This window comes from Galeopterus variegatus, unplaced genomic scaffold, assembly GCF_000696425.1.
Source record: "Galeopterus variegatus unplaced genomic scaffold, G_variegatus-3.0.2 Scaffold1524, whole genome shotgun sequence".
Classification (NCBI taxonomy): Eukaryota; Metazoa; Chordata; class Mammalia; order Dermoptera; family Cynocephalidae; genus Galeopterus; species Galeopterus variegatus.
In genome coordinates this window covers 364,944-391,196 of record NW_007727635.1, presented here as the reverse complement: position 1 = coordinate 391,196, position 26,253 = coordinate 364,944, and the positions used below count along the sequence as shown (strand labels likewise).

At 41.1% G+C, this 26,253-nt stretch overlaps 1 protein-coding gene across 1 annotated transcript in view; it reads left to right on the top strand.

Annotated features, from left to right (window-relative positions):
• Positions 1-6,399: 6,399 nt before the first annotated feature.
• CPNE4 (copine IV) overlaps positions 6,400-26,253 on the top strand; it is a 177,728-nt gene continuing 157,874 nt past the window's right edge. Inside the window, exon 1 of the mRNA XM_008577505.1 lies at positions 6,400-6,580. Coding sequence (XP_008575727.1) covers positions 6,560-6,580 — 21 coding nt within the window. The 5' untranslated portion in view covers positions 6,400-6,559. The remainder of the gene's footprint in view (positions 6,581-26,253) is intronic.

Here is a 26,253-nt window from a genome sequence, read left to right as displayed (position 1 = left end):
TCTGTAGATTGCTTTGGATAGTATGTCATTTTGACATATTAATTCTTCCAATCCATAAAAATGGAATGTCTTTCCATTTTTGTGTGTGTTTCTCATCTTTAATTTATTTCATCAATGTTTTGTAATTTTTATTGTAGAGATCTTTCATCTCCTTGGTTCAGTTTATTCCTAGGTATTTTATTTTTTTCATGACTATCGTAAATGGGCTTGCTTTCTTTATTTCTTTTTCTGCTAGTTTGTTATTGTAGTATAAAAATGCTACTGATTTGGGGGTGCTGATTTTGTATCCTGCAACTTTACTGAGATCATTTATCAGCACTAAGAGTTTTTTAATAGAATCATTAGGTTTTTCTATATATAGGATCACATCATCTGCAAACAGGGACAATTTGACTTCCTCTTTTCCAGTTTGGATGAATAAACCTTTCTCTTGCCTGATTGCTCTGTCTGGAACTTTCAGTACTATGTTAAGTAGGAATGCTGAGAGTGGGCATCCTGATCTTGTTCTTAGAGGGAAACCTTTGAGATTTTTTTTTTGTTTGTTTGAGTAAACTTAATTTACTTATTTACATATTGATTGATTGATTTTAACATTTACTTTTACATATTTGTGGGGTACAGTATATTGTTTCAATATATGCATGTACTGCACAATGATTGACTTAGGGTATATAATATAGTTTTGTCCCCATTAGTCCACCACTTTTCCTCCAAACCCTTTCCCTCTGCTTCTGGTAACCATTATTCTACTCTCCGCTTCTATGAGAACCACTTTTATTATTATTATTATTATTATTTAGATTCTACATATGAGTGATGTCATGTGGTATTTGTCTTTTTGTGTCTGATTTATTTCATGTAATATGATGGTTTTCAGTTCCATCCATGTTGCTGCCAGTGATAGGATATAATTTTTTAAAATAACTGAGTAGTATTCTGTTGTTTATATATACCAGTTTTTTTAATCCATTCATTCATTGATGGACATATAGGTTGATTCCATCTCTTGGTTATTATGAACAGTGCTGCAATGAAAATGGGAGTGCAGGTTTCTTTTTGATATATTGATTTCATTTCCTTTGGGTATATACCCAGTAGTGAGGTAGTTGGGTTGAAGGGTAGATCTATTTTTAGTTCTCTGAGGAACCTCCATACTGTTTTCCACCTTGGCTATACCAAATTACACTCCCAGTAACAATGTACGAGAGTTCCTTTTTCTCCACATACTTGCCAGCATTTGTTATTTTTTGTTGTGTTGATAATAGCCATTCTAACTGGAGTGAGATGATATCTCAATGTGGTTTTAATTTGCATTTCCCCTAGAAAGTGTTGAGTCCACAGAAGCATGATACCAACTGCTCTAAGAAGTCTGCAACTTGCTGAGCAGGATCTGGGAGGACTCACCTAGATATGCAGTTTAGGATTATGTTCTGTTGTTATCCAAAGCTTCTTGGTGGGTGTCCCTAGGATGTTAACTGAGTTTCAAAGAAAACTTTTATGATGTATCTCTGAAGGCAATACTAATTTAAAACAGCTCTATTATATTAAAGTAGACTTGGACATTCAATAAAAAATTGCATTTACCTGATGATTAGTGATGCCGAGCATTTTTTCATGTGCCTGTTGGCCATTTGTATATTTTCTTTTGAGAAATGTCTGTCAGGCCCTTTACCCATTTTTCAATTGGGTTATTTGTGGAGTTTTTTGCTGTCGAGTTATTTAAGTTCATTATATATTCTGGATATTAGTCCTTTGTCTGATGTGTGGTTGGCAAACACTTTCTCCCTTTCTATACGTCTCTCTTCACTTTGTGGTAGTGTCCCTTTTTGTGCAGAAATGTTTTAGTTTGATGTAGTCACACCTGTGTATTTTCCTTTAGTTGCCTGTGCCTTTGTAGTCTCACTCAAAAAAGTTTTGCCCACTTCCATTTTGTGTAGAAACCATACGAATACGTGGAAATTAAACAATATGCTCCTAAACAACAATTGGGTCAAAGAACTCAAGAAGGAAATTAAGAAATTCTTGGAGACAATTAAAATGAAAACACAACATACAGGAACCTATGGGATACAGTGAAAGCAGTTCTAAGAGGGAAGTTTATAGCAATAAATGTCTACATCACAAAAAAAGCAAGATTCCAAATAAACAACCTAACATTACACCTCAAGGAGCTAGAAAAAACAAGAACAAACCAAACCAAAATCAGTAGAAGGAGAGGAATAACAAAGAATCAGAGTAGAAATAAATAAATCAGAAATTTAAAAAAAGAATACAAAAGATCAATGAAACAAAGAGTTGGTTTTCAAAAACATGAACAAAATTGATAAACCTTTAGCTAGACTAACAAAGTTTTCAACTTTTCCTCATTTGTCATATATGGCCTTTATGTTGTTGAGATGTTTTCTTTCTATGCCTAATTTGTTGAGAATGTTTATGATGAAGGGATGTTGAATTTGATCAAATGTTTTTTTTGCACCTATTGAAATGATTTTATGTTTTTCCTTCATTTTGTTGATGCAGTGTATCGTATTTATTGATTTCCATATTTTGAACCATCCTTGCATCCCTGGGATAAATCTCACTTGATCATGGTGTATAATCTTTTTGATGTGCTGTTGGATTCTGTCTACTAGTATTTTATTAAGAATTTCTTCATCTATGTCCATCAGGGATATTGGCTCATTGTTTTCTCTTTTTGTTGTGTCTTTGTCTGATTTTGGTATGATAATGGTCTCATAGAATAAGTAATTAGGAGAATACCCTCTCCTTCAATTTTTTAGAATGTTTGAGTAGAATTGTTATTAATTCTTCTTTAAATGTTTGGTAGAATTCAGCAGTGAAACCATCCACTCCTAGACTTTTCTTTGTTGGGAGATTGCTGGTTACTGATTAAATCTTGCTACTCATTATCTGTATGTTCAGGTTTTTTTCCTCTTTATTCAGTTTTGGTAGGTTGTATGTGTCCAGATATTTATCCATTTCCTCAAATTTTCTGATTTTTTGGCATATACTTGTTTATAATAGTCTGATGATTCTTTGTATTTCTGTGGTATTGGTTGTAATGTCTTCTTTTTTGTTTCTGATTTTCATTATTTGGATCTTCTGTCTTTTTTTCTTAGTCTGTAATGGCTTGTCAGTTTTGTTTATCTTCTCAGAAAACCTACGTTTTATTTTGTTGATCTTTTGTATCTTTTGGGGTGGTCTCTATTTCATTTAGGTCAGCTCTACTCTATTATTTCTTTTCATCTACTAATTCTGGAATTGGATTGTTCTTGCTTTTCTAGTTCCTTGAAGTGCAATGTTAGGTTCTTTACTTGAAATTTTTCTTCTTTCTTGATGTAAGCACTTATTGCAATAAACTTCACTCTTAGTATTGCTTTTGTAGTATCCGCTAGATTTTGGTATGATGTGCTTCTATTTTCATTTGTTTCAAGGAATTTTTTTATTTCCTGCTTAGTTTCTTCATTAACCCATTGGTTCTTGGAAAGTGTGTTGTTTAATTTCCATGTATTTATACAGTTTCCAAAGTTTTGCTTGTTATTGATTTCTAGTTTTATTCTGTTGTCATTTGAAAACATACTTGATATAATTTCATTTTTTAAAAATTTGTTGAGACTTGATTTGTGGCCTAACATACAGTCTGTCCTAGACTAGAATGACCCATGTTCTGATGAGAAGAATGTATATTCTGCAGTTGTTGGATGAAATGTTCTGTAAGTTTCTGTCAAGTCCATTTGGTATATAGTGCAGTTTAAATCCAGTGTTTTTATAACTAATTTTTGTGTTTAGATGATTTGTCCAATGCTCAGAGAGGGGTGTTGAAGTGTCCAACTATTGTATTGAAGGTCTGTCTCTCTCTTTACATCCAAATAATATTTGCTTTATATATCTGGGTGCTCCAATGTTGGGTACATATATATTTACAATTGTTATATTCTCTTGCTGAATTGATCCCTTTATCATTATATAATGTCCCTCTTTGTCTTGTTTTTGGTTTAATGTCTATTTTATCTGATGTAAGTATAGCTACTCCTGTTCATTTTTTGTTTCCATTTATGTGAAATATCTTTTTCCTTCCCTTTGCTTTTAGCCTACGTGTGTCTTTACAAGCGAAGTAAGTTTCTTATAGGCAGCATATGGATCTTGTTTGTTAATCCATTCAGCCAGTCTGTATCTTTTAAACAGGGAATTTAATCCATTTATAGTCAAGGTTATAATTGAAAGGTATTTGTTTATTCCTGATTTTTTTTATGGTTCTTTTATATATCTTTTGTTTGTTTCTTTCTCTTTTATTGTTTTTCTTTGTTATTTGGTGGTTTTTTGTAGTGATAAGATATAATTACATTTAATTTTTAGTTGACACATACTGATTGTACTTAGTTATGGGGTACAGAATTATATTTCAATTTATGTAAATAATGTGTGTTGAGCTCCTGAGCACTTATACTCAGCATTCTTACTGGCCTTGAGATTATCCATGGAAATTATTGATCTTGGTAATACAAATGTTTATTACTTAATTTCTTTCCATCTTGTCATTTTTCCAAAAAAAAAAAAACTAAGCCACTCAGTGTCACTTGCTGGCAGCTTACCTTAGATAGTATGTTTGAGGTGTGTGGCTTAAAAAAAAAAAGAAAAAAACCAAGCCACTCAGTGTCACTTGCTGGCAGCTTACCTTAGATAGTATGTTTGAGGTGTGTGGCTTGATGCCAACATGAACTTTATATCTATACAGGAATGCCATGTGAAAATCAAGAATTGAGAAGAAAAGCAGCAGAATTGCTGCACATCATCCATTTGTGCCATTTGGGGTAGTTAAAGCAGAATAACAAAGTCTAGTGTTTTCATCTCCTACCTCTTATCATCTAGACCTACTCAAGTTTCTCTTCTTTTGCCCACAAGGACTGAAGACATATTTTCTGAGTCTTCAGGACATCAGACATACTTCTTGGGGATTATTTTGAAATCCTCTACCAAAAGACACCACACAAAAAGAGAGAAAAAAAAAAAGGCGCCACATGAATATAATTAAATCTATTATCATATGACTCATTTTTCCATGAATTTGGACCAGCTATTGCAAAAATGCCTCTAAGGTCCAGGCAGGAGAGTTCACTGAGAGAGACAGGCCTGGAAGGCACTGTGAGAACTGGAGAGTGAATACCCTGTCTACATGGGGTGGTGCACAGTTGTTGCCATGTAGGAATGAGACTAAAGGTTACCAGATATTAAAATTTTTTTTCTGAAGGAAAGGCAATAGAAACAGCCCACTTTTTATGCTGGCAAATTAAGGAAAATACTTTAAGTGGAACAAATAAAATACCTCTGAGTCAGCTTATATTTGCAGACTATTAATTTGTGAACTCTGATTTATACGCTGTTGCCATATCCCAGGAAAAGCTCCCTTGGTGGAAGAAAGTCGTTAGCAGAATCTGCGTGTGTAGAGGCATGCCTGCACCGCTCTGTTCTCCCAGTCTCTGACCTCCTGACAGGTCCTCCCTTTGCTGACTCCAACCAAAACCCAATAGGCAAGGGAGCCCAGGAAATTTAATCTGTAGAGGCAAGCCTCCTGAGTCAGAGTACGGCAAAAGTGGCAGATATGGATCTGGGAGAGGAGAAAAAATGAGGAGTTACCACAGAAGGCGAAGGGAATCATAGCTCATGGAATGTGAGAGTAGAAAGAGACTTTTCATCCTCTAAACCTTTAATTTTGATTTTGCTGGTAAGGAAACTGAGGCCCAGGGAATTGAAATGAGTGGGTAACAGTATGCATCTAATAAAGGGCATACTTGAGATCAAATGCAATTATTTTCATATCCATTCTCACGGCCTTTCTACTTCACTATGCCAGGAATCATGAGTTAGGGAACTCACATTAGAGTTGGCTAAAATGAGACATGTACATTGCCATTTTCCTTTTACTGTGCTCATCAGACATCATTAATTGATTATGGATTTCTTCCTTCCTGAGCCCAGATGTACCCTCAGGCTCTTTCTTGTCCTAAGATTCCAGGAAGCCACTAAGAATTGATTCATCTTGACCTACCACCTAGTGATACAAAACATACTCTAAATCTTCAAATACAAAACTTCAGATTCTTTTTTTTTCTTAATTAAAAGATCCAAACCTGTGGCCTTGGTGTTATCAGCACGCACTCCTGAGTGAGCCACAGGCTGGCCCCAAAACTTCAGATTCTTTATTACGTCTAATAAGATTTTCCTCCTCGAAACTTGGCTCATTCTTTGAAGGTACCGCCTTATAAACTTTCGAACTGCCCACCCTGGTGATGTGATGGTGGGCATTTATAGTTTGGAAGGAGAGAAAGCACCATGAGATTAATTCACTTAAAGGGTGATAATAAAAAGTCCTGATCCTTGATAGGTTTCTCTTTCTTTGCAGGTTGACAGAACAGAGGTGATTCGCACCTGTATAAACCCAGTGTACTCAAAGCTGTTTACTGTGGACTTTTACTTTGAAGAAGTGCAGCGCCTGCGGTTTGAAGTCCACGACATCAGCAGCAACCACAATGGGCTGAAGGAGGCCGACTTCCTGGGAGGCATGGAGTGCACGCTAGGCCAGGTGGGCCAACAGACGTCCCTGTCTCCTCCCTGCCTCCTCACAGCCTTTCTCCTCACCTCCCACCCTCTCTTCCTTCATCCAATCCTTGCTTCCTTTTTCCTACTGATATTATTTTCTTTAACATGTAGCATTTTACAACTTCCTGGGCACTGTCATGTCCATTATGTTTACATAGGGATGACCCTACAAATCTGTGAAATTAATTTGCAAAATTAATAATTTTCTCTTCTAAATGCCCTCATGGTGTCACTCATTAATTCAACAACTATTTATTGAGCTCTTACTACGTGCCTTGCTCCATGCTCTGCTCATGTCTGTTATAGCCTTATCCCATCCCATTAAAAGTTTCCATCTCCCAACTCAACCGTGCATCTGTCATTCATGTTTCTTCCAAGTCTCTAGTGTCCCAAATAGCCTAAGGTAGCAGTTAAATAGATTTTGGTGAATGAATAAAAGCTTTTACTTAATTCTCACAATAATGTGAAGTAAATACCATTATTATAGCCATCTTATCAGTGAGAAAACTGAGACTCAGAGAGGTTAAGCAACTTGCTGAAGGTCCCACCCTAATAAGTGGCAGAGCTAGGACTCTACCAGGACTGCCTGACTCCAAACCCCATCATTTTGCTTCTATAATACCTTTCATTTTCTCCTCCCCTTCCTGCTGTACCTAGAACTGTGGCGAGTGTTGAAGCCTAAAAAAAGAAACAGTCCCTGTGCCCAGAAATTAGAAACTTACTGGAGAAGGCATGACATACACACCTCAAATAGAGCAACTCATGACAGAATATCCTAGGCTCTGTGCGTAGGGTTGTGGGCCTTCAGGGAAGGGTGAGCTTTTCTGCTGGGTAGAGTCAAAGAAGGCATTGTGGGACCAAACTTTGAAAAAATATGGCCCAGAGAGTGAAGGAGGGAGGACTTCCACGTAAAACAACCGTAGAGGTCAGAATAAACGTGGCAGGGGTGTGGGGTGAGAGGAGACCGGTTTCACTAAACCAAGGTCAGGTGCTGATTTACTGTGAAACTAATAAAGTTTGAACTTCAGAGCCCCTCACTCATGTGTGCCCCTTCCAAAGCTCTGTGTCACATTTTTATTTGTAGTTTTGTGCTTTTTCTTTTACTTCAAAGATGGATTCCAAATTATATAAGCCCCAAGCCACACAAAACCTGGATTCATTCCCATCAAGGCAAGAGTCTGGTTTAGGGATTTGTGAGAGACTGACTGGCAAAGAGATGGCAGGTGTACATGTTTGTTTGTTTGTATTTACCCTGCTTCATGCCACTCATCATTAAAAGAAATTTCTCCCATGTGAGCACCAAGTGACAAAATAGACAGTGTCCTCAGTTACCCTTTTCTAGCAAATATTATGGCTGATTTCATAGGCTTGTTTCTTGTTCCTTTAATGAAAGTGAAAATCCTATGTGGTAATACAGGTGAGGAGAGGCAGAGAGATAATCTGGAATATTCTCCATTAATATAATCTCTCTCATGACTTTTGAAAAAAGTTGATGGCAGATAGTCTAGGGTCTTGCCAGGTACAGTGCCCAATAAGTTGGTATTGAATGAATGTACAAATGAATGTATTTGGGCTGAAATCCTGTTTCTATAAAACAAATTAAGAAGTGACTAAAATGACATCTTTTATGGATATAAATGAGCCACACCAAGATTCTCCCTTAGACAATGGACGTCCCTCTCCAGTTACCCTTTTCTAGCAAATATCATGGCTGATTTCATAGGCTTGTTTCTTGTTCCTTTAATGAAAGTGAAAATCCTATGTGGTAATACAGGTGAGGAGAGGCAGAGAGAGAATCTGGAATATTCTCCATTAATATAATCTCTCTCATGACTTTTGAAAAAACTTGATGGCAGATAGTCTAGGGTCTTGCCAGGTACAGTGCCCAATAAGTTGGTATTGAATGAATGTACAAATGAATGTATTTGGGCTGAAATCCTTTTTCTATAAAACAAATTAAGAAGTGACTAAAATGGCATCTTTTATGGATATAAATGAGCCACACCAAGATTCTCCCTTAGACAATGGACGTCCCTCTTATGTATAAAAGTTATATTTTGTAACAAGAAATAAATGTATATCCATGTAAGAAGCATGTGGATAAAAGGTCTTTTTTATCGTATAATGTATGCTATACGAAGTTATTACGGGAAGTTTATAGATATATATTTATCCAAAGCCTTGACGATTCTATGTGAATGACCCTCAAACTTACATCTTTAGTTTCCTGCAAGGCTCATCTTTCCAAAAACCAGTAAGTCTTTGACCCCTGCCTTGTGCCAAAAACATTCCAAAGCCTTGACGATTCTATGTGAATGACCCTCAAACTTACATCTTTAGTTTCTTGCAAGGCTCATCTTTCCAAAAACCAGTAAGTCTTTGACCCCTGCCTTGTGCCAAAAACATTGTCCCTTCCCACAAGCAGCTCACAGTCTAGTTGGGGATAAAGATGGAAAGCAAATAATTGCACAAACAATTAATTAAATTACCACCGTTGTAAGCATTGTTAATGAGAAGTACAGCATAAGACAGCAAGCATTGGGAGTCTGGCATGTGGTGCAGGGGTCATCAAAGAAGGCTTCCCTGGGAAGTGGTATTTACCCTGAACCTCGAAGGGAGAGTGAGAGTGTATCAGGTGAGAAGAAAGAGGAGACATATTCCAAGCATGGCAAAATGGGAGCATTTTATACAATTCTCTGGATTCAAGAAGGAGTTTGGCGTATGGAGTAGAACATCTTCATTTTGTTTTCCTAAGAAGCCAACTGTGACATAAGAAGCCAAAGGAGGTGAAGGAAACACCATAGTGGAGTTGAAGAGTGAGAAGGAAAAGAAAGACGGCCCATCAGGGTGTGTGGTCAAGCCAGCTACCATTGTAGGCAACTGGAGTTCAATTCTGCTGGAAAATTCTGGAAGCCATGTAGAGCAAACACCACAGAGTTATCTCACTCTAAGGATGAGGGAACTGGGGCATTTATGCACTTGGGGGGATATATACTCTCATCAATCATCGAGGGTCATTCTTTGGGTGGGAATATTAAAACCCCCAGCATTTCTGTCATATCATGTGGGAAGCAAATCAGGCTTCAAAGATCAGAAAAAGCTTGCAAGCAAAGACATACAGATGCTGGTGGTCAGAAGCCAGTGATGTGCACTCCAGCCATAGGGCCTGAGGACATGAGCAGGGACTGACAGCATCTGTTGGTTGCCTGTCCAGTACCCAATAGCCCATTCTTTTAGCTGTCAGATCTTGAGCATCTTTAGTTCATTTTCTACCACGTGGCTATGTAGAAAATAGCCCTATGCTTAGCCCAAAATGAATCAAGAGTAATCTCAGACAGTCATACAAATCCCATCCCGCCTTGCCAGAGGTTGGTTTAGGGGTGGGCATGTGGCCAGTAAGACATGAGGATTTTTCTTGGAAAGGTTTCCTAGCCTGGGCTGGCTGGTTAACTCAGTTGGTTAGAGTGCAGTGTTATAACACCAAGGTCAAGGGTTTGGAACCCCATGCCAGCCAACTGCAAAAAAAAAAAAGTTTCCTAGCCTAAAAAAAAGAGACACACATGAAGAAGCAGTTACTCTCTGCCTGTGATTCCTGTTACCACTTTAATGATCTTGCAGCAAGGCAGAGGATGAAAGAAACCCTTAGGGGAAGTCAGAGCCAAAGACGGGGAGGCATGAGTTTGACATACTCCTTATTATGGGAGAATAAAATGCTGTTTGGGATGGGATTTTCCATTCCTTGAACTAAAGAATCACGATTGAAAGCACACACATGAGGAACTAAAAGAAGGCAAGGCTGGCTGGAGTGGGTGACTGAAGAGAAACTGGGGGTTGCCATCAGCTTAATTTTCTTAATCTCTCAAAATAAGGAATATGTAGAAGTGGGCACTGAGGATGATTACAAGTAGTCCTTTCTTAGTATCCTCTTGATACTTTTGAAGGAGCTTTCATACTGATCATTTCATCTGCCCCTCTTGGCAATGCTGGGAGGACAGGTGTCATTATCCACATTTCATAGTCGAGGAAACTGAGGATCAGAAAGATTCTGTGGCTGGACAGAGCCAAGACCAGAAGTCAGGAGCTTTTGATCCTTAATCCACAGCCCCCTTCTGCCATGACCTAGAAAAGACTAATGGGAGAGGCCACCTGTTCTGAGAACTCTTTCCAGGTTGTGGCTTACATGAGCAAATAAGCAGCAAGTCAGACTTGTTTGGTGTAGCTCTCGCTGTGTTTCTCCATCCACACTGCTCCACCTCCAGGTGACATGCTGGCCTCTGTGGATGTCCTACATATTCACTGGCAACCACCCTCTCATATTGTCAACCATGTGATTGGTGGGACTGGCCTTTCCCACACTTAAGGAGTGGCCACTAACTGGCTTAACTCAATCAGAATATCTGTTTTTTATGGTCACAGTGATTGGTTCAGGGAAGGGCACGTATCAATTTTTTAATAAATGAAAATAAGATGTTTCGTTCATTCATTCTTTCAACAAGCATTTAGCAAGTACTCTAGATAAGCCAAATACTGTGCAAGCTGCTAGAGACACAAAGTTGGAAAAAACAGGCCCTGCCATAGAGAAGCTTATAACTAGCTGGGAGACACAGACTGGTAAATAAATAATCGAAATGCATATTCCTAAGTTCTACGATAGAAATGTGTTCCAGGAGCTATGGAGGAAAGGCTTAACCTCTCCCTAGAGGGAATCAGGGAGGTCTCACAAGAAAGAAGATTCTGGACATGAATCTCAAAGGATGAGTAGGAATTCACCAGTATAGAACAGAAATAAGGACTCTGGGCAAAATGACCAGCGCACACACAGACACAGCAGCATGGAGGAAGGGCAGAGAACTCGGAAGTGACTCAGCATGGCTGGGCAGCCAAGTGACAGTGGGAGAAGAATAGAGGATGCTAGACAGGAAAGGAGGACCCAGGCCATGAGGGTTTTAAGTACTTTTCTCTAAAGTTTGGAGAGCATGGACTTGATGTTCTGAGGCCCTGGTAACAGGGGATGTACGTATCTGAAAGATCGGTCTGGAATTCCTGTGAAGGGTGGATGGGAAAGGGTAGATGTGGAGGCAGGGAAGCCAATTAGGAGGCAGAGAAGCCAATAACAGGAGAGGGATGAGAAGGGAGTGGTGATGGAAGCTGAGAAGAGGGGACCCAGAGGGGGTCTGTGCAGGAGCAGGATCCACAGGCTTGAAGACTAGGTGAGGGAGAGGAGCTTGTGGGTGTCTGGCTCAGGTAACTGGAGGAGCAATGTGGCTGCCTTTGAAGGGAACCATACTGAGGAGTGGGACGAGGAATAGAAAGTGACACTGACCTGTTAATCTCGGATATCTGTGGAGAATCCAGAGGAAGCTGTCAACTGGTGGGTGACCACAGGCATCTGGAGTAGACAATTGCAGATTTGGGAGCTGACTCTTGTGAGCGGTAGTGTGAAAGTGGATGAGATTCCCTCAAAGAGACTGTCTTATTTTTATTTTTGGAAGGAAATTCATTGAACATGCCATCTATGAACAAATCAGAAAGGAGTTTTTAAAAAGTCATTGAATATGTAAGGATATCTCTTTCCACTTTTTTTCATATAAAATGTGAACTTAATGTTGTCTGAAAATCAGAAACTTTTTCTGGCTGTTTTCTACCTGTAGAGTAACATACCAGACAAATGCATGTGAACTGAGAGCTTTGTGAAGGGCCGGCAGCTCTCCTTTACCCCTCATGGTTTCACAGGTTGTGACACTTTGGCATGAATGGCAGTTTTTGTCTTTTCTCTAGATTGCTCTTCTCTCTAGTATGATGAAGCAAAAAGAAAAACTGTCAACATTTTCATTCTTTATAACTCCAGTAGTGAAAGATTCCTCCTCCTGTGTACTTCTTAGGTAGTCAGGGTATGGGTAGACACAGGAGATGCTGAGTAACCCTGGGAATGTCAGGGCCAGGATCTGAGGCACTGCTTTGTAGTGCTGAAGTGGAAGCACTTTTAAGCCTCATGGTCTGGGGCCGAGTCTCAACTTGGCTGCTCTCAAGGTATTTGTTCAGAGGCAGATTCCTGCAGCCAGTTAAGCCTCAGTTTCTCCGTCTGCAACATGGAGACGATAACAGTGCTGACCTCAGGACTTTGGTGAGGATCAAGTGGGATGATGCATACAAAGTGCTTAGCAGAGTCCCTGGCATGAGGGAGTGTCAGGATGTGAAGCTGTTATCAGTGTTCTGAGAATCCAGAAAATGGTGGGAACCGTTGATGCTTGCAGCAACCAACATTGTTTTCAGAAAGAAGGTAGAAATATAAAGGATGAAAACGTAAGGGAGAACCCATGTCCTGGGCAATCAGTAAAATGGAACTTATATTGCCTCACATTTGTCAAGTATTTTATTAGGTCAATGGATTCAAATGTGCATATACTCTGCTCATATTATTTCTAATTAAAAATGGTTTTAAGGCAGATCTCCGAAATACATTGGGGCAGGTATTTCAGTTCCTATCTTGCCACAACTGAGGCCCAAAAGAAGAGATGAAGTGACTGTCCAAAAGCCATGCAGGAAGTCGCACATTCAGCGCCTGCCTCCTGAAGGCTTCTACGAGAACCTGCTCTGTCCATCTGAGTTTGACACATTCTCACTCTATTTTGTGAAACAGCAGGACTCTTGGCCTTTAGGATAAGAAAATAGCAACCCTCAGCATGCTAGGAATTGCATTGCCCGTGAAGCTGGGTACAAGCACAGCGAGTGACTTCACACTGAGCAAAAATGCCAAATAAAGCAAATGAAGGTTCATGTCCTTGGAGAGGACTCAAAGCAGAATTGTACGTTTTCAGCAGATGGATGAGGGGGGCGAATCACAGGGACACAGCGTATTCCAAAAGCTTGTACTTCTGGGTGAGCTTGGCGACCTCCTTAGATTTCTGTTGCCCAGAAAGCAACAAGGAGCTACGTGCCTGTCCTACACCCAGCAGAAGGTATGCCTAGGAGAGATGCGGTCCCTCACTGTCTAGGACAGCGAGCTGACCTTCATTCATTTTCTTGTCCACCACTTATTAACTCATTCATTCATCCCCATATTTTCCTACTTCTTTATCCACCAAAGACAGTGGACGCTGAGTCATAAATAATAAAAATAATAAATATAGCAGCTCACTTCCCCCAGGTACTTTATTTACCAGGCATTAGGCTAAGGAGTTGGTGTACCTCACTTCATTTAGTCAATACAACATCCCTGGAGGTAGGAGCTCCCATTACTACCATTTTACAGCCGAGAAAACTGAGACCTACTTTATTTACCAGGCATTAGGCTAAGGAGTTGGTGTACCTCACTTCATTTAGTCAGTACAACATCCCTGGAGGTAGGAGCTCCCATTACTACCATTTTACAGCCGAGAAAACTGAGACTGAGTAAAGCTAGTAAGTTATCCAAGGCCACACAGCCAGTAAGTGGGGGAACTGGGACTTGAATGCAGAACTGTTCAGCTCCAAAGCCCTTTATGATCTTTTTTTAGTTACTCTAATAGCTTGTCTCTTTCTAGTATAAATTATAAAATATAGTGTCTATGAATTCAAAGCCAACTTGGAGTTGACCTTGCAAGGTTTTTTTTTTTTTTTTAAGTTTGTTTATTTATCTTACATAGGGCAACCTAGATATTCTTTCACAGAAAAACAGCTTTGTTATCTTCCTTCGAGGTTTACATATTGAGTTTTCTTTAAATATAATATGGCTTCTTAAAAAGGGTCAAAACCAGGATCTTAAAGCTCTGCACCAGAAGGTGTTCCCTCCTGGTCTTCTTTTCACCCTCAACCATGCTGAACCAACCCATTATCCAAAATCAGGGGTTCCCCTTGGGTTTCATCATTGCTTTTCTTACAGGCATTTTCTCTTCTCTTTGGCTTGGAGGACAGTTACAGCTGGGTGAGATCCTTTTCACTTCATTGCCGTGTGGCTGTTTTTTAGTGTATTTCTTCTCCCAAAGTTCAGAGGACATCTGTTAAAACCAAGAACTTGCTGCTTTCTGTCTTCATAAGTGGTGCAGAAAATCTGTGACCCCTTGAAGAAGTCCTAGACTGTCGAGAGGCCTCTGACCCTTATTCTTGAGAGAGGGATCGTGCACCATGTTCCCTCAGGGCAGCACTTCTCAGACTGGAGCTGCATCAGAATCTCCTGGAGGTTTGTTAAAATACAGATGGTTGGGCCCCACCCCCAGAGTTTCTGATTCACAAGATCTAATGAGAGAGCCAGCAATTTGCATTTCTAAGTTCCCAGGTGATGCTGATTTTGCTGGTCAGGAGACCCCATGCTTTGAGAACCCCTGCCCCCAGAGTCTCATGTGAAGGGATGCTAATGAGTCTTGGACACTATATCACTAGTTTTAATTATGAAAGGAACGAATGTGTTGGGCAATTATCTAGAGAAATTAAGGAAGACAAAGAAAACATCTGGACAGCAGAAAAAAAATTGCTTCATATAATTTATAGTCCTGTGAAAGGCCATGGATACAGCTTGAAGTTTATGTTCTTGGTGAAGATCTAGATTACCAGAGTTTGTTTCTTCCATCCATTAAATGTTGTTGAATGGGCCTATTATCCAGACTGTTGGTTTTGTTCCTAACACAGGTAAATGTTAGATTATGTCAGTCACAGTGGCTGCTGAAAAGACTGGCAGACCACAAGTTGTCAATGGTCAATGGCTTTGGTCTAAGGTCAGGATGGCCCCTATCTGTGGACACCAGGGGTATTATAATGCCAAGCATGCTATCCACACCCAGTGTAATGCCCACAGCAAGATTCCACAGGTTAGCAGTTTGTTGCATAACATCTAATATCTTTATGGCATCAAAGTGATGGCCCAGGGAAGACAAATTTACAAATTACGGCAGGCAACTAATTTCCTTTCTGCTTCTCAAACGGAAAGCTTACTTTGCAGACTTACTGCAAGCAGAAGCCACACGAGTGATGAATGATGCCACAGGTAAGTCACATCACCTAACTGCCATGGACTAGCTGAGAAATCCTGGGAATGGTGCTGCTTTCTAGAGCTGACTGTTCTGTTCGTAGGCAGGTGGAATTCAAATAGAGCAGTTGTGGGTAAGCAAGCCAGCAGTTTTCCAAAGAGAATAAAATTAATTCTTGCCTTTTTCTTTGCTATCTTTGTCAGGCAAGTAATCTTCTCAAGTTCAGATCCTGGAACTTGATTTCTCTGGAATCTTCCTTTTGTATCTTTATATCTCCTTTACAGTGTCCTGGACTAGAGTCATGAGTCCTACATCTTGGGTCTGCTACCACCTTGCTGTGTGACCTTGGGCAGTTTGCTTAACCTCTCTGTGATGCAGTGACCTTATCTGTAGGGGATTTTGAATTGATTCATCTCTAAGTTCCTTCCAGTTCTAATAGTCAATGATTCTCATTCATCTCTTTCCTTTTCCCTTGTTTCTGAAATTAAGCATCCCTTCCTGCATTCTCATCCCCCTTCAGGACTCTCTGCACCCCATCCACCACCCCCAGATCCCTACCTCTTCTTATGTCATCTATGACTTAGCATGAGTATTTCCCTCATGCTAAGTCACAGATGTCATCCAGTCATGAATGGTATTATCGTACCTTAGTATCCACAGTAAAGTAACTCTTTATAACTATTTATTTTAAAAGATAAATTTAGTGGCAATTAAAATGGGCCCGTGTTTACAGGTCCTGTTCCACATTCTTAGTATCCACAGTAAAGTAACTCTTTATAACTATTTATTTTCAAAGATAGTTTTTAAAAGATAAATTTAGTGGCAATTAAAATGGGCCCGTGTTTACAGGTCCTGTTCCACATGTATTCTCAGTAATATGATACCTCACCTAGCTCCATACTGGTGCAGGGGAGAGGGCAAGAGATCTGGAACTGGAGGGCAATTTGCAAGCACTAACACGTCAATGCTGAAAAACAGATGTAGATGTTGGTCCTGGTCCTAACCCTTTAAGACAGGCTGATGCAGGGTACTAAGCCCCCAGCTCACCCACCAGAGTGCCCTGGAGCTGCCCACCTATGCAGGGAGCCACATATGCCACCTGGTTTGAAGGCATCTGTCCAGGACCTCCACCACAGCTGTCACTTTTGTTTTTCCCAACTAACCAGCTGTCATTTCAATCTCATTTGTACCCAGCTTAGAACTACTGGCTATACATCTAACCTGGATCCCTTCATGATGTTTACACATGCTCTTCCTGTCATTTGGACCTTGCCTTTCCCCCACAAACACTGCCTTGCTGCACCATCTAAATTACTAGCATTCTGGGTACCTTAGATAGAAACCTCCTATTCTTGCCTCAGCCCCAAAGCATGAGCTACTACAGCACCATGAACTGAATTACCAATATGCCAAATGGCCAATTTACTGAAGTGCAATAACCAAAAAGTCAATTCACCAAATAATACAGTAGCCCCCAAACCAAATCTCTACCAAATATTTTTATTTGCCAAAAATAAGATTTTTGAACTATTTATAAAGTTTACACAGTTATTTGGAAACTTGTAAAGATTTCAGAAAAAAAATTTTTTTTTTATTTAGGCTGCTTGTGAAATTTAGTTACTGATGATCATAAACTTTTATGAATATCAAATGTAATCATAAAAAGGCAAAGTTCTCCTTTGTTTTCTCTCTAAAAGAGGAGTGAGAATTTGTTGGGTTTTTTTTTTCCTTTTTGTCTTTTTTCGTGTCCGGCAACGGATCGCAACCCTCAGTGTCGTGCCCGTACCGGACCGGGACCGGCAATGGGATCGCAACCCTCGGTGCTGCGCCCGCACCTCGCTCAGCCAGTGAGCGGGAACCGGTCTGTATGTGGGATCCGAACCCTCGGCGGGAGCGCCACCTCGCTCCCAAGCGGCGCACTGTAGCAGTGCGCCACCGGGCCGGCCAGGAGTGAGAATTTGGAACTAGCAGTTAAAGTACCCATTTGTCCACAAGCCAAAGGCCGGGGAGGATATATTTTTAAATGTTAAAAATGATGATATCCAGATTGTAGGATTATGGGTGGTTTGTAGTGTCACATCTGTGTTTTTTTATATTTTCTAAAAGGAATGTATATCACATCTATAATAAGAAAAAAATTACAATAAGTCTTAGTAAAAACATCATCATAAGGCTTGCATGCTGACTTCAAAGAACTCACACTCAAGTGGAGTAGGACACATGAACATTTTTTAGATTCTTAAACAAGCTTCCAAAGAATTGTAAAACTTGTAAGGAATTCTAATTTGGGAAATTTGTGGGAAATCCTTTGGGGTGACGTATTCACCGAGGCTGTGTTTTCTGTTAGGTTTTTGAGAGATCAGGTTACAGATGCTTTGGGTAAAACCTCCGTCCCCACCCCATGGTTCCCCAGGAGGAGAGTTATCTTGGTTAATCTAATTCTGATCTTTTGTAATATTATTTTTGATTACAGAAGAGACCTGGGAGGGCTTGGAGCACTAATAAGGAATAAGTTAAGGAAGCATCATTGGAAGTGCAAAGAGGTTCTGAGATTGCCCTAAAGCCTAGAATCTCTAGTTCAAGCCAAATTTGGGAAAAAATAATATTTTTACTTTGAATTAATCTAATAAAGTTTAGCAGGGAGAGAAAAACAATAACTGCTTGGTTTCCAAAATCATTCCCAAGAGTCTGGGAGTTTCAGAGTCAAGGAAAAAATGAGGTCGTTTATGAATTAGTCAACTTTGTTTTGGATGGAATGTGAGCCTTTGGGGCCTCTCTATACACCAGCTGAGGCAGCAAAGGTGCCCACTCCTGAGCCCGAGCTCCGGGTGAGGCCCGAGTAAGCGGAGGGACTGTTCTTCCCTCACTATTCCTTAGCGTCTGCCACCAGGAGGCTCAGGTCAGCACGCATTTCCAAGCCACTTGGCAGAAACAAAGGAGCAGAAATCCCTCAAACCTCTCTCTCCCCAATAAGGGTCAAATCAGGAAAACTGGTATTACAGTAAACTTGGTGACAGGGCCCCCGTGGAATCAGAAGAGCATGAAATTGAGAAGACAAAAGCAGTACTGAGTTTAGATAGAACAGCGCAGGAGTCTCTGGTGCTCCTGGCCCTAAGGAGGGGAATTCACTTCTATATATATGGTATCCTGATAGCAACAGAGGAACCTAGGACTCAGTTTGCCCAGGCCACCCCAGTTTACACCTATTGTTGTGGCTTCATTATTAATGCTATCACTTTTCATTTTCAAAAGTGTCCCAATTTGGACAGTAGAGTTTATGACCATTTTGTAATAATAAATCATTTTCATAGCTAACATGTACTAAGAGCTAGAGCTTTAACATTTACTAAATGCTAGAGCTGATCATGTGCCAGACATTTTTTTTTTCCTTTTTGTCTTTTTTCATGACCGGCAACGGATCGCAACCCTCAGTGTCGTGCCCGTACGGGACCGGGACCGGCAACAGGATCGCAACCCTCGGTGTTGCGCCCGCACCTCGCTCAGCCAGTGAGCGGGAACCGGTCTGTATGTGGGATCCGAACCCTCGGCGGGAGCGTCGCTGTGCTCCCAAGCGGTGCACTGTAGCAGTGCGCCACCGGGCCGGCCCATGTGCCAGACATTTATAAGCTTGGTGCTATCAATATCATTATCATCACCATCATTACTAGGCCAAGATCACATGCCTCCCAAGTGGCAGAGCAAAGCTTCAAGACCAGAGGTTTGGATTCAAAGTCAGAGTGGAAGTGTGGCACAAGCTGGAATAATGTGTGGCGTGAGCCACGCAAAGACATCCAGAAAGCGTGCCAAGCAGAGTGAGAAGCAAGGTTCTTAAATACCACCAGACCCCATGTTGAAAGCTGTGCACCAATTCTCATTTAATCCTGATAAAACCCCTTAGGGGCAAGGGCCATTATGTCCTCATTTTTCTTCTAAGCACCCAAACCTTGAAGTAACTCGCTTATGTGCACACCGTTTTCAAGTGAGGGAGCAATGAGTTAAACTCCGGGCCTTCTGAATCTGGGACAATATCCTCATTTCAATTACAAAGGAATTCTGTGCCTTGGCAGGTCTGCAACCCCCCTTGCTAGAACTTTTAACGTAAGAGTTAAAGAATGACTGATCACTGGAAAACATCTGCAAAGCCTGCATCATTCATGAGTCCACAGGTAAGGGGCATTTAAATCTTTGGGTCCCAGGTTCACCAGATACTGGACTCTTACAACTGCTGGAGTCTCTTGCTCCTAGGACCCTCCCTCCACTCTGTTAGAGGCTGTGGGGCCACATCCCAGGCTCTTGCTCCAGACACCTAAGTACGTAAGGGGCATTTAAATCTTTGGGTCCCAGGTTCACCAGATACTGGACTCTTACAACTGCTGGAGTCTCTTGCTCCTAGGACCCGCCCTCCACTCTGTTAGAGGCTGTGGGGCCACATCCCAGGCTCTTGCTCCAGACACCTAAGTAACTTCTTCCACATGACATCAGTTTAAGCAGAGTAAGATTTCCCATCCCTCTACTGAATTATTTGTAGGAAATGGCTTTATTGTTTTTGTATATGAAAAGATAATACAGGATTTTTGCAAAAACTATAAACCTATTCAGAAATACGAAAAATAAATAAAATCACCTTTCATCCCACCATTGATAGACAATTACTAAGCATTCTGGTATATATTTTTAAAGATTTTTTCTGTGTATGCATATACATGTCGTTCTTTTTAAAACAAACATTTGGTTACTTATACGTGCTTTTTGTTGCTTCCTTTTTTCACATAAAAATATATAGTGAACATCTTTCAATGTTAATGCATATACTTCTGTAAAATCTATTTTAGGGCTGCATGGTGTTTTGTGACAGCAAAATTCATGTAACATACCCCCTACCATGGACATAGGCTGTTTCCAGTATTCTACAATAACAAACAGCATTTTAATAAGCATCACTTATATGTATGTGTGTGTGTGTATATGTCTTTACCTTTATGGTCTCCACTGATTTTTTTTTAGAATAAATTAATAATAGTGGAATATTTGGACACACATCTTAAGCTCTTTTGTAGAAATTGCCAAATATCCTTATAGAAACATTGTAGCAACTTACAGAGCCCTGTACAGTGCACAAAGGTGCTCTTTTCCTGCCTCTTCAGTAACACCTCCAGCTTCTCATTGTGTTCCTTTTGAAGCTTCCATCAGCACACAAACAAAAAGACAGCTCTGCTTGGGATGTCCCCACACAGAGCCTTCTCTAGCCCCATAGCCTGAGCAGAGTGGACACAGAGGAGACGGTGTTGTCCCTCACCCTACTCACGGCCCTGGAGGCAGTCCCCCCAGGGTCTTTACTCAGGGGCTGAAGGTAAAGAAAGGAGACATGGCTGTGGGTCTCAGCCTAGAAGGCCACTTCACTCTCAGACCCTCTTCTTTCCTTCATATATTCTCCATCAGCTTCTGCCTTTCCATTTATCATCCGTACACTGGAGACTCCCAGCTCAGGACTCTCCTCTAATCCCCAGACTCATGTGTTCAGCAGTATCTAGTTACTGATTTACTTGAGTGACTCACAGACATCTCAAAGCAACAGCTGAAGACCAAGCTCACCCTCTTCTCTGGCTCTCTCCACGCTCCCCTCCAACTGTCCCTCCCCCATGTGCCTGCTCAGTGAACGGCATCTCTGTCCTCCCAGACGCCAGAGGCCTGAGAGCCTTCTCTCGTGTCTCACTCTGTAACCCCACAGCCTATCAATCAATCATGAAGCCCCCTCAATAGAGTGTTTCCAATGTCTCTGTTTTCCACTCCTTGTCTTCCCTTCCACTGCCAGGATCCCAGTCCAAGTCAATAGGTGACTGAAATTATCTCCATGTAGAGATTGATTGGATGAGAGAGAAAAGAGGAGGAAGGCAGCATTTCCTGAGCTTCTGTACATACCTGATGCTGGGATTCTGATAATTACTCATTATATACATGATAAACCCTTGGAGTAGATAATACAATATATTATCATTTCACACTTGAGGAAACCAAGGCTCAGAGAGGTTAATCCGCCCACAGGCCTACACCTGGGCTAGCACTCAAGCTTCACGTGTGATTATGGCTCTACATTACTTAGCAAGAGTGAAGGCAGGGGGCCAGGTAAGTGGGCCTTGCAGTCGTCTGAGTGAAAGAGAACTCCCCTCCCTGGTGAGCTCCTGAGGACAAAGAGTGAGTGTGGGTCACTCTGCATATCTGGAAGGGTGTAACCCAGGGCCTGAATCAAATCCTACCTCTGTCATTCATTGGAGGCAGGAGAGTCTAGCAGTTAAGGACGTGGACTCTGAAAATGAACTGTCCAGATTCAAATCCCAGCTCTGCTACTTACTGGCTGTGGAACCTTAAGCACGTTACTTAGCCTCTCTGTAGTGGGTTATTCGGTGACCTCCCAAAAGATATGTCTACGTCCTGAGTCTCAGAGCCTGTGAATATGACCTTATTTGGAAAAAGAGTCTTTGCAGGTCTAATTAAGTAAAGGATCTCAAGATAAGAAGATCATTCTAGATGATCCAGGTGAGCCCTAATCCAGTGGCAGGTATCCTTATAGGAGACATATGGAGGAGAGACGCAGAAGGAAGAGAAAGGACTGTGTGAAGAGGGAGGTAGAGTGTGGCACAGAATCCCCCGGAGCCTCTGGAGGGATCATGGCCCTGCCACGACCTTCGTTTCAGACTTTTGCCCTCCAGAGACACGAGAGAGTCAATTTCTGTTGTTTTAGCCCACAAAGTTTGAGGTAATTTGTTACGGCAGCCTTAGCAAACTAATACCATCTCTATACCTCAATTTTCTCACCTGTAAATGGACATATGATAATACTTCATAGGGTTGTCATGAGATTTAAATGAATCATACATGTGGGCACTTTAGAGCAGTAGCTGTCACATAATAAGAGCTACCAAAGTAGCACTTAGCATATGATAATACTTCATAGGGTTGTCATGAGGTTTAAATGAATCAATACATGTGGGCACTTTAGAGCAGTAGCTGTCACATAATAAGAGCTACCAAAGTAGCACTTATTATGACCCCTTAATAGCTATCTGGCTTTAGTTATCTTTGAGCTTCTGGTCCCTTCACCTGTTAACTGGTAATAATAGAAATATTTAGTCTAACTACCACAAAGCTGGAGTTTGCCTCTTTCACTTAAAAATGGTCAAACAATCCCTCCTCTGTCCTATGAACTGCTTATATCTGGTCGCCAACCTCACTGACGACAAGTCACATCCACCAAAAGGAGTAGTTGAAAACATACCATGTGCTCCTGACAAAATGTTCTGGCCTGGACATTGGCTGCTTGGAAATGCGCCCTTTCCTCATTCTCCAGATTGTCACATGGTATGGGAATGGCTGGGGGTGGGGGTGGGGTGTGGAGGGGGCAGTGGCCTATGACTGATAACTGAGCCAGCCAGGTCATTTGTGATGATGATGGGCCTTACCCAAGAGATGAGAAGAAGGTGGATAATTAATACACAGGCAGTCCTTAAATCCCTCTCCGAAACTCTCCCTCCACTCCATCCCTTGCTAATGAAGTCAGAGAAAGGGTAAAAGCCTGTAATTAGACTTGAAGTAATTAGAACGCTGCTTAATAGAAAGGTTAGGGCAGGAAGCCCAAATCAATAGATTACCCATTGCTCCTGTTGTTCTGAATCATCCTCCCTATGGTCCTTTGTAGTTTTCCACTGGGGAGCTGAGGACTGCACTGAATTTACATAAAACGTAAGCACAGGGGCACACCAACCATCCTCTCCCCAGCATGGCTAAGAAAGCTTCAGAGCTGTGCCTTTCTTAGTTCCTACTTTTACCCATTAATCCTGTGATTTCCAAATTTATTTACATAAAAACTTTTCTTACATAATACATACTTACATTTTAAGGAATGAAAGTTCTGTAATACATGCTTTGGGGTATCCATTCTGGCTTACAGAGATGTGACTGTAAAGATGTTTTTAATATTTTTCTGTTCACCACTGTAGCCTATGAACAGTGCCTGGCACATAGATAGTGTTCAATAAATATTTGATATTGCAATAGTCTGAAAGCGATTTCAAAAAAAAATTGTGAAGGTATTTTTAGTAAAAGCAGTCTTATGAAAAATGACTGTTTAGTTCCCAAAATGAATGTTTTGAAAAACTTTGGAAGAAATTTAGCTAAATATACACATGTTGAAATACTGGCCAAAAAAAGCTTTTAATTTTCCCAGCTTTGTTCCTATTTATTTAGATGAAACAGTGGATTTGCCTGAAAAATGAGAAACTGTACCATTACAAGCTTTTGTCCACTTCACCAGGGAAGAAGCACTTCCTCCCCAGATCTGCGTGTGGATGCAGATCAGGGACCTAAGAATACTAATGTCCCTTCTGGTCCAACTTGGCTAAAAAGAGTGTTTCAACTTCTATCTCCTCCCTCTGTACTTTACCCTTTTGTTGAATGCTAAGGTTTGCAGTTGTGACCCCAGTACAGGGTGAAAAAATCAAATTAGAGGACTTCTGACAAGTGCATCCCCTTTAGCCTTGATGCCAGGCAGAGCTTGCTATCAGTTCACCTCAAATGTCAGCTGCAGCCAGGGTAAGTCCTTGTCACTCTAACTTCTTCATCCTCTTTCAAGACCTCAGGCCTTTCTGAGCTTGGCGCAGTTGCCTCAGCTGCAATAAGGCATCATGATGAGTGGGATTTGCAACAAATAGGTTTTTCTCTGTAGATCGCTGCCCCAGCTGGGCATCCCTGCTATTTTTGCCCAACAATCCTAAGAATGGCAGCATCAATGACAACTTATTGCTTGTTCATCATTAATACAATGAAAGGTTTGAAACCCTAATTATTACTCTTCTTTGGAGCTGAAATGGAGGCCTGGGCATGTAAACCAAGTTTGTTTTGTTGCCTGCTTGATTAGCCACTTGTATACCCAAATGCCCACTTCCTAAGAAATGAGATTTCCCAGAAACTACTTATCTTCCTAGCATTTGCAAAAGGCAGGAGCTGGTACGTAGTAGCATTCTCTTCACACTCTGCAAATGGAAAGGTTGGTATTTCTAGATACATTAAAAGTGAGGAGAGAGAACTATAGCCATGCAGTTCTCATGGGTTAAATCCCCCTTGCTCTCTCTTGAATAAAGATAATGAGGATGTTGTAAGACACGGTTCCTAAAGACAGTCTACCACACCTGGCAACCCAGTGAGTGGGTTATTACAGTGCTGAGAGGGTTATTGGGGTCACTTGGAGCCATGGGAGTAGGTCATCAATGTGGATCAAACACAGTGACAAAGGATAGAAGTATTTCTGAGGCCAGATTTATTTGGAAAATAGGATAAGTTGCCTTTCTTTAGTCAGATGTTGGCCTTGCTACCACTTACAGCAGACCCTTGTTTTGTCATTTATTCATGAGTCTTCCCCACTGCCCTTGCTAAAAGACCGCTGGAGAGAAACTGTAAGCTCCATGAGGTCAGATATGGCATCTGACTTAGCTTACCACTCTATTCTTAGTGCCTGGCTCCAGGTCTGGCATACAGTGGGGGCAGAATAAATACTTGTGGATGAATAAAGCATCTGCCACATAATATGTACACCTTAAATGGGCCTTTCTCCTGCTGTCAACGATGACATTGTCACCATCATCATCACCAGGTGATTTTCTACAGAAATATTTTTTTCTCTGCAGATCACAGCAAGACTGCACATCAGGATCCTTAACTCTGCTTGGCCTAGGGAAGTCCTCCAGACTTTGTGCATTTGGCACTAGCACACTCTTGGTATTTTCAATGCTGTAACACAGAGATAAAAGTATGTGAGGATTTCAGAGAATGGGCTGGTTTCCCTGCCTTTCACGATGATCTCCTTTCCTATCTTTCTGTAAATAATGTATGTATTATTACCAAATGCTGCATTAAAAATATCCCAAAACTTGACATCTTCTGTGTGTCAAGAACTGGGATGCAGCTTTTCTGGATCCTCTGAATCAGGGTCTCTCACAAGTCTGCAGTCAAGTGTAGTTATCTCCAGGTTCAACTCAGTAGAGGCTCTTCCAAGCTCATGCACATGGCTGTTGGCAGGTCTCTGGTCCTCACTGGCTGTGGGCAGGAAACATCAATTCCTTGCCACATGAGCCTCTCTGTAGAGCTCTTCACAGCCTAGCAGCTTGCTTCCCTCACAGCAAAGGCTCTGGGAGAGAATAAGAGATGGTGAGCAAGACAAAAGTCACCGTCATTTTGTAACCTAATATTGCTTTCGTGGTATTCTGTTTGACAGAAGCAAGTCACTTAGTTCATCCCACACTCAAGAAGAGGCGTTCCACAACAGCATGAACACCAGGGAGCTAGGATCAATGGGGCCATCTAAATAGAGTCTGCCCACCATGACAAGTGATGCTGTTCTCCTTGAGCCTGAGCGTGGCTTTAACTAGATTCTTTTAACCCTTTTCTCCTTTGGAATCATGGGTTGCATAAGCACCAGGGCCTCAATGCCTTGCCAAACTTCTCTTTCAAAAAAGGAAGAAAGAGGGGAAGTGGGGAATAGCGCAGGGTCTGCTAAGAATTGCTCCCAGTATGATGATGATTTGAGTTGTCGTTGCATGTGTGCATTGACACTGAGTTATGGAAAGGACCCCAATTATTCCTATTGGCTTGTCTGAGCATCAGTTTTCTTTTTTTTTGTCTTTTGTCTTTTTCCATGTCCGGCAACGGATCGCAACCCTCAGTG